The sequence below is a fragment of the Thunnus maccoyii genome, chromosome 10, assembly GCF_910596095.1.
Source record: "Thunnus maccoyii chromosome 10, fThuMac1.1, whole genome shotgun sequence".
NCBI classification, from domain to species: domain Eukaryota; kingdom Metazoa; phylum Chordata; class Actinopteri; order Scombriformes; family Scombridae; genus Thunnus; species Thunnus maccoyii.
In genome coordinates this window covers 33,838,948-33,857,812 of record NC_056542.1, presented here as the reverse complement: position 1 = coordinate 33,857,812, position 18,865 = coordinate 33,838,948, and the positions used below count along the sequence as shown (strand labels likewise).

Genomic DNA, 18,865 nt, shown 5'->3' with positions numbered 1-18,865 from the left:
TGTTTTCATCTTAATAATTCACTTTTCACTGGTCTTAATAAAGTCTTTGACAGGCTTCTACTTAAACTGAATCTTGCTGCTAGACTGACGAAAAACTCCTTGTATACTGTACATAAAACTCTAAAGGGTTCAAAACCAGCAGACTCCCTGTTGCTTTATGTGCAACATTTGCTCAGATCCTGACACCATTCCAAGGTATCAGTGAGTAATTCAGTAAGAACTATTGCATTTCAGCAGAATCATCTTGTTGTCCAAATGAATGATTAAGAGCAAGCAGTTTTACTGTTAAAACACAATGAGTTGGTAAAGTATTTGTTTCACACATATAAAGAGTTTGGTTTGGTAATGTGGAAAAGTGGCATCTGGTTTATTCCTTAGTTTGATTACATGGTGTATGGTATATAACAGTGTGGATACACCAATAGAAATGATGGACAAAACTAAGAAAATAAAACCAAAGTTGTAATAAAGTGGAATTTTCCTTTCAAGACAAATTTGTATCTTGGTGTTTCTGTCAGGTCTGGATCTCCTTCCAGGGTTGAAACGTGCCTGATCTCTGTGTGTGTTTGTGTTCATGTGTTTGGCTGTTTTTACAAGCCTCCCTTCACAAACCAACAGCCGCCACAAGACTGGGTTTATTTAGAGAAGTGAAGGGGAGATAGGCCAGAGGTTTCACTAAGACTAACTAAACACGATCCATCACACGTAGGCTCAGCAACATGCACACTGGGCTCTCCACATCACAACACACAAACACAAGACTTAGCAATGCAAACTAACAAAGAGCCACGTGCCCATACCTACATTTTCACTTCAAGACATGAACACACACCCTTAATTTTTCTCTGATTCCACATAGTCTTTTACAAATACACGGCACAGAGCAAGGCCCTCTAGTCTCTCTGAGAGGGCCTCTATATCACAGTCTAATTTTGTGAAAAATCAAGCAAAGGAGTTTAGCCACATTTTTTTTGGTGCCCTTGCTATCACAACTAAAAGAATCCACAAGGTGCCATTAAAACTAACCATTCATATTTAACCTCTAAAACCTCTTTCACACATAGTTCCCGGTAAATTACTGGGATAACCTGTCAGACACTGCTAGTGATTTTTACTATCACACATGCAGTTACATTCAGGAACATTCCATCTTGCACCTTTTCAGAAATGGCATGGCAATGCCGGTATAGATTGGCAAGAGACAGTCCAGCAGATGGCGGTAATGCAACACTTGTGGATGCCAACCGCCATAAAACTCAACAGAAGAAGAGGGCGAACCTCTCATAACTCAGATCAAACTTTCAAACTAGGCAGTCCTGATGAAATATGAATCAAGATTTTGTTACTGCATTGCCTATTTCAAATTTTTTTCGGAAATATATTTTAGTGTACTGTTTAGCCATAATATGAGAAAGTTTGTGACACGGCCACCATGTTGACACCAGACGAGCTAAAACCAAGCACTGCCCAACTCGCAGTACGTCACCCACATGTCGAGTCTTGTGATTGGTTTGTTCGCTCCACGTGAAAGCGTCTTTCGTCAGATGGACATAACCCTTTACATGCATGTCCCTGCAATGTTACTGCTTTCATTCACAACACAGCCGTATCGGCATTTTTCCTGACATGTTACTAGGTCATGAGGTGAGAAATTCGTGGTATAGATTTCCCTGAATATCGATCCCTGCTTCCATTCACACATGACCCCATGCAGGAAATGTTCAGGAACATTTCAGGGATAGACTGTATGTGTGAAAGGGGCTTAAGAGATATGGTTCTTTTATCCATTTATATAAAAATGATTTTCACCAGCTGGAAGTCCTAACGGAAGCAAAAAATGGCAGTGGCTGCTACAAATGAAGAAAGAGGGGTTATTGCTGCTGGCTTGTTCATAACACTTTTTTCATATTTACGAATAGGAGACCAACATCAGCACTGCAACATATGACTGCAACACCTGAAGACATTTTCCTTCAATAATTATCAAAGATACCAGTAGATGTCACAGGAAAAGTCAAGGAAAAGGCTGTTTTGTTGGAACTGCTTTCTATTAGTGCAGAAAAGAGTTTTACACGGCTCTGAGAAGACTATTCTGGGCTACAATACCAGGATGAGAATAAATAATAGTTTTGGCTTTCATGATGATCACTTTGTCACATTAGGGTAGTGTCATTAATTCTTGCTGTGACTTGGCTTGGATCATATATGTAATTGGAAAGAGGTTCCTCGGACCAACTGTACTTCACTGTTCCACCTGACAACACCAACATCATTCCTCTTTCTTCTCCTCTCTGTGCTTCTACTGGTCAACATCTCAGAAGTTGTCAAATTTGATGATGGCCAGGTGGCCTTGGGGTTAAGGTGCTGACCATAAATCACAATGTCCCACATTTGACAATGTAGACAATGTGATTTGGTTTAAAGCTGTAAAAAGCTTTTAGGTGGACCATTACTGACCTTATTATAGGATAGGTTAGCTTTTTTTCAAGTCTGTCTGTCTTATAATACAATACTGACATGCCATTGTGGAAATGGGTCCTCTGGGTATCTGTAGCAATTCCTACTCTCCATAGTGACCCTGAAGCTATTCTCTGAACGTGACCTTGGCCAGGGACAACCGATGAGAATTAGCCTTCTAGGCTAACTCTGGCTCATTTAGAGTTGATTTCTGAGCATTGCCACTGTCAAATAGATGAATAAAATTAAAAAAAATAAATTATATACCATTTAGTTACAGTATCAGAATCCCTATTGGAAGAGAAAAAGTCACATCACTGCATTGCTGTTAATACTTCAGTCCAGTGGTCTCAATTTGCCACCGCAGACACATGCCATTAAGGGACTGTTCGTTATTTATCAGAGGGAGAGGGGGGACTGGGGTGTGACTTCATTTTTTATGGGGTTTTTTTATATCTTGACCCTCCCAGGAGCTACAAATATTTTTCCTTGAGCCTCCCTGAGTGACTGGGGGAAAATGCATGACCCTCCCTCCACCAGAAATAACCATATTTTAATATATTCACACCAAAGGTAGGTAGTATTGGAGAAAATAAAAGGCAAAGGCTGACCTTTTCCAACCATTACATTTAATAACGAGTCATGACTTTTAAACCAAACTTACTGTGTCCTCTCCTTTAATACTGCAAAAGTTAGCTGTCACAATTCCAGCTCTGAAATAATAAGACTAACTTAGTCCAGCCAATGTAATGGGCAAACAGCACGGAAGGATTGAGAGTTATCACCAAAACAAACAGCTGATTTCAAAATGCAAATCCTCTGTAAAAATAATCATATCATCACACAAGCTGTGTGTTCACTTCAGCAGAATATGGGTGCATGACAGCCACCCCTCCTACCACACAAAACTAACAAAATTTAATACGCCTACACATCACACATGCACACACATACACACACACACAACACAGCGTGCACAGTCAACATTAGCAACATGTGCATATTAATACAGTGGCAGCAGCAGCCAGAATAATAGATTTAAAAAATTTTGCCTTTGATGATCGCATTAACAAAAGTTACTTGAAAACAAAATCCTGGAGTTGAAGAAAGTCTTGGTTTTCTGCACCAAATTATCTCTGGTGTGGGTCTTCCTTTGCCGATTAACTCCAATTTTTCATTAAAAGTTAACCTTGAAAAAGACATGGATAATCCTCACTAGCCATGGTTACTCCCAGCTTGTTTATATGTTTTTCTCCGCTAGTTTGTGATTGTGTCCGCTCCATTTCAGTGCACTGGTGCACTGCGTCATCTAATGGCAAAGGCCAGGAAAACTGTTTAAACTATGTTTAAATGGAGTGTAATCTGTCAACCAGCAGCAGCAACCACGTAACTATCAGCTGACAAAACAAACAACAATGTCAGCCTACAGGATGAAAGCCATGGTAGCTTTCCTAGCTGACAAATAATTGCCAGCATGGACAGTAATGTTCAAAATATGATTTTATGTAAGCCTGAATGACATTCATCAGTTCTCTGTCTTGTCAATCTCCATTGACTTGTGTTAGTGTGGCACATGTAGTCGTGATGATGTGAACGCTGCTCTCACCGCTGAAATTTGGCATCGGATCTGCTGGCTACGCTAACTGTCCAATGGTGTACAGACACTACCTATTTGGTGCACCACAGGTTTACCAGCGTGGTGATGGTGTGGACCCATTCACAGAGCACAGTGGGCTGAACTTGTCATAAAGTAGCGACAACAAAGCCCGCCCATTTAGAGGGACGATATGGTTATGATTGGTCAATTTTACTGTCATTCGAATGACTGGGCCCTCTGTAAAATTATAGCTGGACCACCAATCACAGAGCTGAAAGCAGCATTTTCTTCCCAGCAACTGTGGAGGTGCAAAATTCTGATAGGCTGACAAAAGGGGTTTCTTTCATTTAACTCTTCACATTCCAACACAGGCTGAATAGGCAGGTGTGAATGGTTTATTTCCTCTGAATTATTTTCCGAGTCCCGTCACCATACAGCAGTAAAACATGAATTTTTAAAAGAAAAAACGTATTTGAAAATACAAAATGCGGCTATTTAAAGTTGTATGTCCCTCTAAGCCAAAATAAAAAACACAAGTCCCTCCCCAGTGCTCTCATAAATAACAAGCAGTCCCTAACTCTCCATATAAATTGGACTAGCCCTCTCAGTCTTTCTTCTTCCTATTAAAAAAGTGACACATCCTTCCTGTAGACTCTTTGAAGGCCTGATTAGAGGCTGATCTGAAACCTGTGCCAAACAACACTTTCTGTCTTGCACCCCTTCGGCAATTTACACACCACAGGAATGTTTCTTCATACTGCTAATACCTGACCAGACAACAAGTCACTCTGCTGTAGTTTATCAAATTAGCAGCTTTCAAATGTTCAATTCAGAGCCATCAGTTCCTTTCTCTTCCTTTGCCTCAGCTAGTACTCAGACTGATTTCTTAGGGTGTTCATGCTGCAGACTGAACTGTTAGTAACCACTCCCATAATGTTTTAAAGTGAGTTAGCCAACACACACACACACACAAAAAACAGGTTCAAAGTGTGTAATGTGGTGAATTGTTACCTGATGGGGAGCTAATTACTGCCTTTGAATTCAGCTCACTAAATAAAAGCAGAGAGAAACATGTGGTCCACATTTGCTTTGTAAATAGCAGCAAATCTTTGGCTCACTGTGTTCACTCCATGTAACAAACATGCTTTCTTTAAATTCTGTTTGAAATGTTTGCCAGGCTTATTAGTGTTTTGACAGGAGATTTACAGCAGTGGGCACTATGTGTCAGATGCACTGATGCTGGACTGTGTGTGTGTGTGTGTGTGTGTGTGTGTGTGTGTGTGTGTGTGTGTGTGTGTGTGTGTGTGTAAAAGGCAGAATGGGCTTGTGGCCTGCTGTGTGTGTGTGTGTGTGTGTGTGTGTGTGTGTGTGTGTGTGTGTGTGTTTCCAGGGCATTTCCAAAGCAAACAGCAGAATAAATCAGATGCCACATATCATTAAAGACAAACACTGGCTGTGAAAGAGCAGGTTTAATCAGTGGCTGAACGAAACAGTCGGAGTCTGTTCAGCCATGCTTAGCAGCTTGTCTGCCTTTAAGGACAGATCTGCTTTATCAGGATCTCTCATAGTGTTACACTGCTGACCTCAGCAACAACATCAATCTGCTATTTTGACATCTTCTGCAAACGTCATGAGCAGCATCAATCTTTCAGTGTGTGTGATAAAGCAAGTGTCAACTGGAGTATGAAGGACGCTCCCAACACATGCTGTACGAACTCTGTGGAGTTGGTAGTCTGGAGGTTAGAGAAGCAGGCCTGTGACAGAAAGTCACTGGTTTGAAACCCCAGAACTAGAGCTGAGAAAATAGAATCATACAGTATGTCCTAGGAATTCTGGTCATATATATCTAATGCTGTCTGGAATACAGCCATGTTTAACATATTAAAGAGAATGTTCATATTGAATGTATCTATAAAATGCTAATTACCTACATTGTTCTGTTGGTCAGTGCCCTGTATACTCACAATCAGCGGCATACAAAGCTCCAGCAAATATGAAAAATAGACAAATGGCCTGACATGACCATGTGTGAATTATGTATTGCAGTTTAACACAAAAGAAGAAAAACAGAGAAGACAGATAACTGCTACATAATTAAGAGAGATTTGTGTGCATGAATTTTGTTGACAACTTTGTCGTCCTATTTGTCTATCAGTTGTTGCTTTCAGGTCATGTCTGTGATGTGGATTTAAACCTTGCTGTGTGAAGTGTGAACCTTGAGCTCAGCTGCAAGTCATAGAAACCATGCAGCAAACAACACCCATGATAGTGCTTCAGTGAGGCTCTGCATCTTGGCTTTCTCTCTAGTAAACCTGCACAAAGCCATTCTGCTGCTAGAAAGGCTCTTACGGGGTGTTCAGACCAACAACAGCTAGATTTATTTTTTTGTTTTATCTCAATTTAATCTCATTGAGCTAATGATCTCTTTTTTTCAAGAGAGACCTGAGAACAAGAGACATTCATAAGACAAGAACACAATCCGAATTCAGAACAACACAACTACACAGTCAATAAGCACTTCATAAAAACATGAGTCATAAAAAAAACAGGTAATAAAGCTTCAAAATCTCCAAGAGGAGTGAAAGACTCCAGTTTGAAGGCAGTTTGCAGTTCATTCCATTTTAAAAGTGCTGCATACCTGAAACCAGATCTGCCAACATTAGTATGAACATATGAGATATCTAAGGTTAAGTAGTTACTGGATGGTGTTTCTGTAGTCACTGGATTTAAATGAGAGAAGAGATGTGAGGTGCTTTGGAAGCTTCAACAGTAGAGCTTTATAGATGAATATTATGAGATGATTATCTCTACTTGTCTGTAAGGAAGCCTTGTGATCGGTGTTGGGCAGTAACGCATTACTTTGTAACATGTTACAGTAATATAATTACTTTTTTCAGTAACAGGTAGTGTAAGGGATTACAATTTGAAATTCAGCAATTATATCACAGTTACTAATCCTAGTAATGCTTTGTTACTTTTACACTTGTGGGTCAGCATGCTCACTGTCTTACTGGGAGGGTTGATATCAGTGTGGTCTCTGTGATCAGCTGACAGACTGCGGAGGAGGAGGAGAAATATAACTCACAGTAATTCCAAAGTTGTCTTATTAACATATTGTGTGTTCTTAGCTGGCTTGCTAACGTTAGTCAAGGGTACGCCTATATTCAGGAGTCACCTGACGCTAGTTTAATTTAGAGTTGGAATCCTGTGAATCGTGAATTGTGCATTCATTGAGGCACGCAAACGCTAGCTGTTGGATGGTCAGTAAATCTTTACAAACTGTTTTCTGCCTACTTGATAAACCACAAACGTCTCATTTTCTGCTTCTACATGTGTTAAGTACAAAAGATGCAGTGTGTGGCTGTGGAGAATTCTGAGTTGTTTAAAGGCTTTGACAGAGCTGACGGCTGAGTGATGAAAGTAAAGTAATGAGTAATGTAACGTTACTTTTGCTGCTGAGTAGTAAGTCATGTAATTACTTTTACAATGAGTAATGTGTAATCAGTAATCAATTTTCAAATAACTTGCCCAACACTGCTTGTGATACAGAGATCTAAGATGAGTATGAAATTTGTATTTGGTGATAAAGCGTAATGCATAGCGGTGCAACAGATTACAAAACTCATGGTTTGGATCGTATCACGGCTTTGAGTCACGGATCCACCGGGGAAAAGTGCACTTCTAACATCAGTTAGCAGCTACGTAGCTAATTAGCTGCTCAGCTGCAGCACATTAAACAGCATGTAAACATACCTGCAAATGTCACTGCAGACCCGTTAAATGCTGGTTTGGTTGTTGCTCTTCAAAATCCTTGTTAATGACACGCTGTCTGTCCATGACTTGTACTTATAGCAGTTTGTTTACGTTGTCTTAAATGACACATTAAATTTTGCAATTAATCCGCGGCTCACATGTGTGCTGAACCGTGGGGACACTAGTAATGCAGCGTTTAGTGAGTGATGATGTGGCAGCATGACAGTACAAATGATCTCCATAAACAAGGACAGATATTGAGGTTGACTGCACAATAGTTTTACAATTCAAAAAAGACAGACAGCCTTTAATTCTATACAAGAAGCCTAGTTTAATTTTTCATTTTTGCATCAAATGTTGAATATGAATAATATATTATAGTTATGGTTATATCTCTATTCTATTTTCATTTATTCTATTTATTTGATCTATATCTATGTTTATCTATCTTTATTCTATCTTTCTAATTATTCTACTATTTATATCTGTTTTTATATTTGAGTTTGTCTATTTAGTTATTGTATATAATTTAGCCTTTAATTGTATTTGTTTCTGTATTTTGATCTATGCCCCCCCCCCCCCCCCCGGTTGCAGTGACTGAGGCAGCAGTGCTGATGCCTGTATGATTAAAGTAATACTCCACACAAACTACATCTTTTGATGATCAAACACTTGACCCATGGTGACTTGAGTGGTGGTTTTGTAAAGTTTTGTGTTTTATCCTTTACAGCCAACAGAGACTGGCTGCAGCGGGTTCCAGTAGTTTTTGTGGGAAAAAGAAATGCTCAGAATGAAACCACCTTGGCAGCTTAGTGTAGTCCTGCTGTTCATTTGTACGCTCAGCCACTGTTTCACCAAAATATTTTCATATAAACACACTCCAACTCATCTGGAGTGTGGTGACAGGTACCTACCTGTCACCAGATGCTGCAGTCAAACTCATTACATGGTAGTAAATGATTGTCTGAATGTGAGCTCAGTTGTCTTTCCTATTACAAATTAAATACACACATGCCAGGCTAGACAAACTCATAATTGCATCTTTTTGTAATCTGAATCTGAACAGAAAACTAAGTTCTAGTGTAGACATCCAGTAGGAGCAGATGCAGCACACAGTGGGGTCAGTGTGTTGGAAGGCTGCTGTGGGGGGATGGGGGGGGGGGGGGGGGGGGGGGGTGCTCTGGAACTCTAAAGTACTCCAGAGACATACAGTAAGCTGGAGGGCACACAGGCATTCTGTCCACTCAGCTCTATTACGGACACACAACTAGCCCAGACCGTTAGATTGAGTCTTTTATAGGTGATGCAGACAGAACTATGACATTCATACATCCATATACATATACACAACAGCAATTGAGCTGATACACTCCTGAAGAATATTCAAGTCTTCATGAAATTATAATTACTGATGAGTTGTGAAACATCTAACTGATCAGACAGAGGCTTGATCACAAAGCTCAGCTGTGTATATTAATACCAGAGAGCAAGAGATCAAATGGGGACAAGAGTATTATACCATTCTTACTGCTTTTGGTCCAAGAGTTCCTGTAAAACACCACTTTCAAGGCCTGTTTTTTTTGACATTTTAAACAGAAGTTGGAAAGTTTGACTTGCAACAAAATACGATGTCCAAAGTGTCCAAATTGTTAAAATATGCATGTGTTCAAACAGTGACATTGCTCTCTTTGAGAGAGTAAAATGAGAGGATTGAAATGAAAACTGGAAACAGTTGGAAGCAACTCGGCTCAGGCTGGTTTGTAAGTACAAACTGCCTAATGCTTTTTACAAAAAGCAATATCCCTTTAAAGGGGACATATTGTAGAAAGGGATATTTCCATTTCTTTTTGGATTATAAAGCAGGTCTAGGTGCTATATAAATACTGTGAAACTATCAAAACACTCAGTCCATGGAGAAATGCATTCAGCCCATATTCAGAAACTGTGCCTTTAATTGAGCCGTTTGGACTTCTGTAAGGTTGTGATGTCACAACTATATGCTCAGTGTTTCCCCTACCATTGCTTTGGACGCCCACCCTGCCCTCCTGAAAGAAACAAAATATGTTTATTTGTGTTATTTACCTAATTTGCAATCGTGTGTGCATGTGCAACCGTTTCATTTCAGCTCAGTGTGAGAGTCTCTACTGTGTTATCACACAGTGCTGTCATTTACGGTCATGCTAGTTTCTCTACTCTGCTCTCTTAGCTCCTCAACACACACACGGAGCAGAGCAGAGGAGAGACAGACAGTGGAGGAAATGCTACACAGTTGTTGGATGTCAGTAAGCAAATTTGTTGTTGCACAGGTTGGATAACATTATCCTCAGTGGTGGCCATCGCAATTTACCCGTGAGTTTTGCCCAGAGCCCTGGTTTTTCCTAGCTAGAGTAGACTACAATCTGTTACCTGTGGTTGGCCTGGGCATGCGTCATTCAGAAAACAGTCAGCCAATTAGAAGAGAGAGGCATTGAGCAGACCCAAAACAGCCCAAGCTGAGTGAAACAGAGGGCTTGCATCCATGGTTTTACAAGTGTAACTTGGTGCTTTTTGACCATAAAAACATGCAGATGTTGGTAAATAGACCCCTACATGAAAATGGGAAAGATGCATAATATGACCTCATTAATTTGAACAGCACTCATTGGCCACAGCATGGAGAGTTCCTCAACGTGATGCCTGTAGCACACGACAAATGCATCCTGCAGACAGAAGAAGTAGTCAAGGTATTCTAGACCTTGTGTTGTGTTCTGCTCAAATTTGACCAATTTAAAATCTCCCACTGTCAAATACATTTTTTTTTATTTGATTGCTTTAAGGCTTCAAATGTCATCCTTAAGTCGACCTGCAGGTGCAATGCCTCACACACACATAAAGACACACACACACACACACACACAAACATACTCAGACACAAACACACATGGAGTAAAGGTAAAGTTGTCATTTGAACCATGGGAACCACACAGGTAGTTATGAGAACTAGCAATGTGGTTTTGAACACCAAAGCATTAGACTCTCCATTCTCACAGACGTGTCAGAAACAGAAGACAACACAGAACATGATGCAGACTAATGAAGAAGAAGTGTCAAATGTTGAGAGAGAGAGGAATCAAAGAAAGGAGATGTGCTCTGGACTTCATAAATATAAAGAACAATAAAAAGATATAAATTCAGAATCCATGGTCAGTTGAAAGAATAATGCTGGACATGACTAACTTGGAGGGCAGATGTGTGTACAGTGACAGGTGGAGCGAGCCTGACACAACAGACTTGCAGGCATCTGTAGATCTGTTCATTTTATGAACATGTTATTCTTGTTCTTGTGAAAATGTGTTCTTTGTGAACAAAAAGGTTTTGACTGTAAACACAACAGATGTTATTCTGTCACTGAACTGAAATATTGAGAATAATTTCAAAGGAATAAACCTAATAAACTTTGATAAACAAACCTCTTTAAGAAAAAAAATCTTCAAAAAATTTTGCTCTGATCTTAACTTAAGTCAAATTACTAAATAAAATGGTTCTTTCACTCACAGGTGAACAGTGCAGTTTCAGGGAAAAGATCATTTAAAAAATGTAGAACTTGTAGTCAAGAATGGGAATGAAGCAAAACATCCATTTTTGGACAAAAACACAAGTAGTGAAAGTGTGAAACAAGCACAGCATGAAGGCTAGATGTGCCAGTCTGGGAAATGAATGTGATAGACATTCTGCTATCATTGCTATGGATGACAGTGACCTACCCTGACAAGCTGACATGCAGCATTGTGGGTTGACCTCAATATGCTGAAGGTGTGCAGGCTTAAATAGAAAAGAGTGAGTCTGTGTTTTTAAATGCATTTTACACCTGGTACCTCCTCATCACAACTTCATAGCTTTAAATCTAAAAATAACAAATGATTGGAGTTTGTTTGTTAGTCAAGCCTTAATAACAAGCTGACAGTTTCCTTTTTTAATGACTATTTGTAATGAGGAGAGATGTATAAGGATCCTCAGCTGGACTGGAACAGGGGACATTGCAATTCATGGTTAACATCTTTATCCTGACTGGGGCGCCCCAAGACAATTTAATTATAACATTATCAAGAAGATGTCAAAAATGTTGAGATTTCAAATGAAATGTCTCGATACGTCAGAATATCAGACGTCTTTACAGCCATGAGAGAAAACTGTATGCATGTTACAGTATGTTAACATGAGAACCACTGTTTGTTATCTCTACATAATGAGATCATTAGATTGTTATCAGGGAATTGTACCACAAACCATAACTGGTCATGGTGAAAGTACAAGACAATAAGATGATTAAAGGGGTAATTCTACAATTAAGTATTGCACTTCCATTAAGTTGGGGGACTCACAAGACACAGATTAAAAAAAGAGTTATCAAAATCTGTGCAGTAGAGGCTGACATATCCTGACTTTTAGACCCTACTGTGGCTCAAGCTCCAAAAACACAGGATCCTACATTTCCCATAATGCAACTAATACCATCTTTGCATTAGGCCCGGTAAATGCCAAGCAGGGAGGGTTTTTCAAACTTGATGCCTGTTTTTGATTTATAAATCTGAATCTCCAAACTGAGGTAACATCACTATGACATCATCAGGGTTATTTCATTATATCATATCATACAACTGTTTTACAGGCTGAGTAGAACTCCCAGTGACTAGTAAACTGATATTTATGTGTAAAATGAGTTTATGTTATTAGCAACCATGGCTAGTCTGAGCTCCTGCAAATAAATGCCAATGCAAAGACAAAAGAACAGGATGGGAAGGAATAGTATATGTTGGAATTTTCCATGGAGGAGTGGCAGAGCAGAGTGGCAGGCAGGGTAAGCACAATGCCTCACAGCTAACTGGGTTCAAATAGACGACTGACGTCTGTGACAGTGTCTGCAGCTACCCCCACCCCCTCAACACACACACACACACACACACACACACACCACACCCACCCCTAACCCTCCTGCCAACATTTCTGTAAGGTTTCCAGTGCCGTTGTGCCCCACATTGCTGTCTCTGAGGACTTCCTGGCGCCCAACCAAATAAGGCTGATACCCTTGTGTTTGTGTTTGTGTATATATGTGTGTGTGTGTGTGTGTGTGTGTGTGTGTCTGTGATATTCACTTTCACAACGACTCACGCACACGTCAAGTGAAAGAGACTAAATAAATATGGCCTATCAGCTGAAGGGTTAACTGCCTGATCTCTCTCCTGTCAGCATGTCTCCAGATGTGAGGACCTGGCCAGTGTCACCAGTTCACATGAATGGGAATCAATTCTGGCCTCTTTCCTCCCCGCGTGTTGACTCAGTATTATTTATACCCTGTAAATGCTTCCCTGACTGCACTTGGCATCCAGCCCGATTTATTCATATTTAAGGTATTTACGCAAGAGGCAGGGCCAAGGATAACATTTAACACAAAATACACCTCAGGGCATACAAAATGTCGTGCTAATTTATTTTTGCTTCAGTTCATGTGCTCACATTTCTGATGTGAAGGGAAACCATATCTGGGTTAATGGCTCCGCAGTTTCTTTTAATATGATTATTTTGTTTATACAGCCATGCCTTTTTTTCTAATGTGCTTTTGATCCGCTGAGGGGGAAATTCATCTTCTCCACATGGGAGGTCAAAGGTCAGGGTCAGCTACAGAGCAGCAACACTGAAGGAAAAGGAACCCACACCTTCTACTTGAATGATTATTATACAAACATGGCTTCCTCTGCAGTCAGTGTATATTACTGCTTATAGCAGATAAACACACGTCATACACACAAACTCGAAGGTTTTTTACACACAGCCTTTTGGTTTGTAAGCACACATTTTAGTTCAGTCAGTGAGGATTGGAAAACCCCTCACGCTGGGCATTATTGTACACAAGTCCATACATAGGAGTAGTTAAGTTGTAACAGTTTAATCACATTTTAGGGTAGACATTGATGTAAATTAATAAAGGCACACTCCACCATTTTTTTCAGATAAAATCTGAAAATTTTAACAAAGCGTAGTCACACCACATGTCAATGACTCGTTGTTATGTCACCTTGTGCAGAAAACATATTCCAGGACGCCAAAGGGAAACAAGCTGATAAGTTGGAACAGCTACATACAAACACTGTTCACAAGGACAAATGGCTCATTAACAGTATGGAATAGTAATGTCGTTACTTTTTCAGTAATGAGTAGTGTAAGGGATTATTATTTGACTTCCGGAAATTACAGTTACTGATGCCAATAACGCTCTGTTACTTTGTCATTTTGAGAGTCGGTTGGTTCACTGTCAGATGAGTCTGGTCTCTGTGTTCAGTGGACAGACTTTGGAATGTGTTAGCTTGGCTCAGCATGGGGGCCAAATTGCATGATTTTCTTCAAAAACTGGAGGTTGTGTATGTAATGGAAGATGCCCAGATGAAAATGTACTTGGTTTAAAGTGTATATGATAGAAAATAAGAAAGCTATTAACAAAAAAAAACAATGACACTGCACAATTAATGAAAAATGGTGAAGGATGAACCTTTGCTGAATGTCTGAATATCAAACTTAAAGTACCTGTGCTGATTTTAGCATAGTGTGTGTAGTGATGTGATATTTGTGATATATTGTGCCTATCAGGTGAAAGGTTGGAAGAGGACAAATATTACTGACAAAACATGGAGCACATTATCTGTGCACATCCAAATAAAGTATTTGTTTTCCCCTCTAGCCCTGCTGTATATAACATGTATGAAATGCAGCCATTGTGTTTGCATATTTGTATTGTGATATTTAAGTCAATACCCTAACTAACTAACTAACTGCGTTGTGTATTGGACTCTCTGACTTGAAATGTGAAACTGCTGTAAATAAAAGCTTGGGTGAAATGAGATTGCGTGAGTTTGTGTGATTGTTGAAGACAAACTTAAATTTAGGACAATTCTTGGATCATTGTGGTCTGTGTCGAACTGCTCACAATACACAGTACAATAACAACTTGTCTTTGCAAGTCATTGTTGTGATACCACCATTCTGATGTCAGTACCAACATTACATTTAGAAATCTGAAAACAATACTGTGTTTAGTTCACTCCCTTCGTCTTTTAAAGCTGCAATATGCAGCCGCTTCTACATGAAATCACCAGTAGAATGATCTCCTCCATGATGCTTTACCTTAACCTTTGCCGTGTGAAGTTCAAGCACAGAGAAAAGCAGAGAGACAGACAGCAGTGTACTGCAGGGCTGGTTTGTCCGGTATATTGCACACAGCTGTGATGCTGGTGCACAAGGGACTGAGTCAGCTGAGTGAGAGTTTTGGGGATGGAACTTGATCAACTGAGGGGAGGAAAGTGGGAGTAAATATGCCTTTACGTGAAAGTTCACCAAATTACAAAAAATAAAATCTCACTCCCCTCTGGTGGTATCTATCCAATTACAGGGTTTTGTTTTTTTATTGTTCAGGTTTTTAGATTTCTGCCTCCACCTCAGTACAATGGAGTTTAATTTGTGGTACACTTAAAAAATCAACAAACATCATAATCTTCCCAGAACCAGAGTCCCAATAACTCTGGACAATCCACAGACCTCACTGTTAACAGTTTTCATGAGGACTATTATTTTGGTATAAATTAGTTCTAAACATAGGGATGGAGGCAGAAATTGAGATGGAGGCATAGTAGTAGTAGTAGAGGCCAGGGCTCTCTAACAGGTCAACAAAGCTTAAACTCACAGTCTGAATGCAGCTTTCTGGAGGTGATGTTAAACATTTTAGTTAACAGATCTAATGCTGCACAGTACTGAGCGTACAGCTCCGGGATTTATTGAACATTTGGGGGCTTCTGGCTCTGGTGATGGCCATGCACTTGGCTGCACTCTGAGGAAGAGGAGGGGAAGTTCAGCTCAGACTGCAGAGTTGTTGATGCCTGCAGTTCAGCTCCAACTCTCCTTTCTGGCTGTTTTCCCCTGCACTCATCCAGGAGAGCATGATGGGACGGATTTTCCAAAAACAATTACAAACACACGTGACCACGCACAGACGCTATTTGGGACTGTGTGTATGCAAGGCTTTTAAATTTCACACTCAAGTAACATCAGTAAGGGCATTTAAGGGCCTACACGTGTGCGTGTGCACATACGCGCGCGCGCGCACACACACACACACACACACACACACACACACACACACACACACACACTTACTCTCTGACGGGTAGAAAGGCTGCATGTCGATCTTGTGCACCTCCTTGGCGTAATACTCCTCCTCGCTCCGCTGTCGCTCGCACGTAGCCGCCCGTTCGTTCGCCTTCTCCTGCAGCAGGTCCCGGGTGCTGTTGTAAATGGCGACAATGTCTCGGGACACCTCCTCGGGCTCGGGGAAGTCCTCCGGGGGGCTCGTGAGCTTCAGCTTGCTCAGGATCTGCCCTCGGATGGCCTCGATGCGCTTCTTCTTGAACTGATCCATGTCAAGCGTGCTGCATGTGGACAAACTGAGCGCCACGGTGGCTAAATCCAAAGTGAGGAGAAGACTGACGATACACAGGTTCATCTTCTCCGCCAACGTCTTCAAATCTCGATTTGAAAAAAACAGATTGAGGAAAATATTCACCGGGGCGATTTAAATGTCACCAGGAAGACTCATTTCTTGAGCAAAAATCAAAACGGTTCAAAAGTAGAGAGCATTTACGCACACGAGCCAACTGGCCCCGAAATGATACTTGAAAATCGTATTGTTCTGATTCCCCAGTTTCAGTCAAGTGTATCTGAAAATCCATTCAACTGAGTAGACACAAAAAGAAACGGTCAGAAGAGATCGCACCGACCTATTCCCGGCTGGCAGTGAACGCACACCGAGAGTGCGTAAAGATGCAGCTGAGTGTTGGCAGAGCTGGACGTGCGGCCATCAAACGGGTCTGAAATATCTGGTTGAAAACAGGAGAATGAAAAACAGCTGAGGGGTTATCGTCAGCGAGACGCACAGCCGTGTAGCCTGCGGGACTTAGCACACCTCCACCACATCAGAGCGCTCAGCTCGCAGCTCTCCAACCGCACTTCAACCGACACCAACCCGAGCTCTGAGACTTCTGTCTGTTAAACTTCAGAGTCTTGGTAAGCGATTCATTGCTTTTTTATGATCAAAAACAGATCACAAACGTGTTTTAGAAAAGCAAAGCCCCAAACGCAGTCCTGGCGTTGAGCAGGGACGCAAGGTGCGAACGTTTTCTGTGGTGGCTTAACACGTTCTGGCGAAATCAGAGATCCACATAGAGTTGAAATTTCACGATGAAAACGTTTTCCTTTATAAGCCACTTGGTAAAAAACAGTTCGGAGCTTCCCCTCGATGTGATGCAGAGCGCTTTTGCGCGTCGTCCCTCACCCCATCTAGTTGGGCAACGGCTCGTCTTTTACGCGTGCCAAGCGGACAGCAGTGGCTGCTTGTAGGAGATTTATAAGGGACTAATGTTACCACGTGCTCCCCCCTCCGCCCGCTTCAAACCGAGGTTGTGGTCATGCACTGTCGGAGCAGGGGACCCCTTCAATTCCACGTTACGAGACGATTTATTGTAAATAGGAGTGCTCGCTGTGCCCATTGGGACAGCGCTGCAACGGCTAATGGCTCATTGGCTCCTGGTGCGTCGTGACGCTGGGTCTTAAAGCCGGTCAGACCGAGACTTCTGGAGATTTGTCAGCAGAGAGAAATATCCCTCTCGTTTTCTGCCTCAGAAATTCGTAGAGGTTCCTGTTACATTTTATAATTCCATCAGAGGAAGGTGAACATGGTAAGGAGAGGCTATTTTATTAGTATGTACAAGCTGCTATAATCTGTGTGAACGGATATGTGTGTGTACATGCTCTCACCTACCATCATATTCCACTCCTTAGTATTGTGTTTTTGTTTTGTTGAAGAGTGTATCTCTAAAATATTGATTAAAGACAGGCAGGTTAAAAATGTAATTACAATTAAATCTTCATACTGTTTCCAAACTCTCATGATGTGATTACAATGAACAAGAAGAAATACTGATGGCATTAGCTCAGTGTCCTCAGTGGTCAGTACAGCTCTGGAAGTGTAAGCTCAGTCATTTCTCAGTGCAGGATCCAGCAGGATCAAGACCACAATGGAATTACACTCCATTACAATAAAAGTCCTGCATTCAAAATCCTAAAAAAAGTTCAAAAGAATAGTCAGCAGAATGTGGGCTAATATAAGTTTTGTTTTTTTTTTACTTATTTTTAAATTGTTTGGTAAAAGAAAAACTATTATAATGCATTGTATTGATATAAAAGATGATCATATGTTTTGCATGTAAAACCTGAATCTGCAACAACAATTAAAGTTGTGAAATAAATGTTTTGGAGGTAAAAGTGCAAATATTTCCCCCTGAAATGTAATGACAAAGGTATAAACCCACTTACCCATGTGCCTTTCACTAGCTCCTACACACACACACAAAATACCTTTACCTTTAATTGTAATAGGCTATTTGTTTTGTTTTCTCATTGTTTATTTGCTCACCCATTCATTCATTCAATCTTCTCATTCACTGTCCTCCCTCCCATGTCAATTCTTGTCATGTTTCAAAGCAACAGGTGGAGCAGAGCTCTTAAACATGTTAAAAGCTGATTGGCTGCGGTGTGTGTTGCAGCACAATCAAAGCTCCTGATCGGAGTCTGGAAACACTGTTAAGCCCACGACAGGTGCCTCAGCGAAGACTCAGCCAAATCCATGGAGCAGGAGGTCTTCTCTGTCTCTGTCAGCTGATTGGCTCATGTCAAATATCACTGGGCAGGACTGTCTCCACTGTGTGCACCTCCACCTTCTCCTCTGTGCGCTCTCTGAGCCTGCTGTGTACCAGCTTGATTTACACTCACACCCCTCAGAAAATCCCACTTTTTTCATTATTTGCCAAGGTCTGGTGCTGGCCCTCCACACTCTGCCCAACCACAGCCGGCCATCCATCAGCTCTGACAGCCGCTCACTGACTCTATGCATCCAGAGGCTGCTGTAGACCAGATGTTGTCACTAAATCAGTACCCACACAGACAGATGTAAGATTACTGAGGTGTGTGTGTGTGTGT

At 41.0% G+C, this 18,865-nt stretch overlaps 1 protein-coding gene across 1 annotated transcript in view; it reads right to left on the bottom strand.

The window, feature by feature from the left end:
• Nucleotides 1–17,380, bottom strand: part of tgfb2 (transforming growth factor, beta 2) — a 56,662-nt gene extending 39,282 nt beyond the window's left edge. Inside the window, exon 1 of the mRNA XM_042425011.1 lies at nucleotides 15,989–17,380. Within this exon, the coding sequence (XP_042280945.1) occupies nucleotides 15,989–16,334 (346 nt within the window). The 5' untranslated portion in view covers nucleotides 16,335–17,380. The remainder of the gene's footprint in view (nucleotides 1–15,988) is intronic.
• Between the last annotated feature and the right edge of the window lie 1,485 nt (nucleotides 17,381–18,865).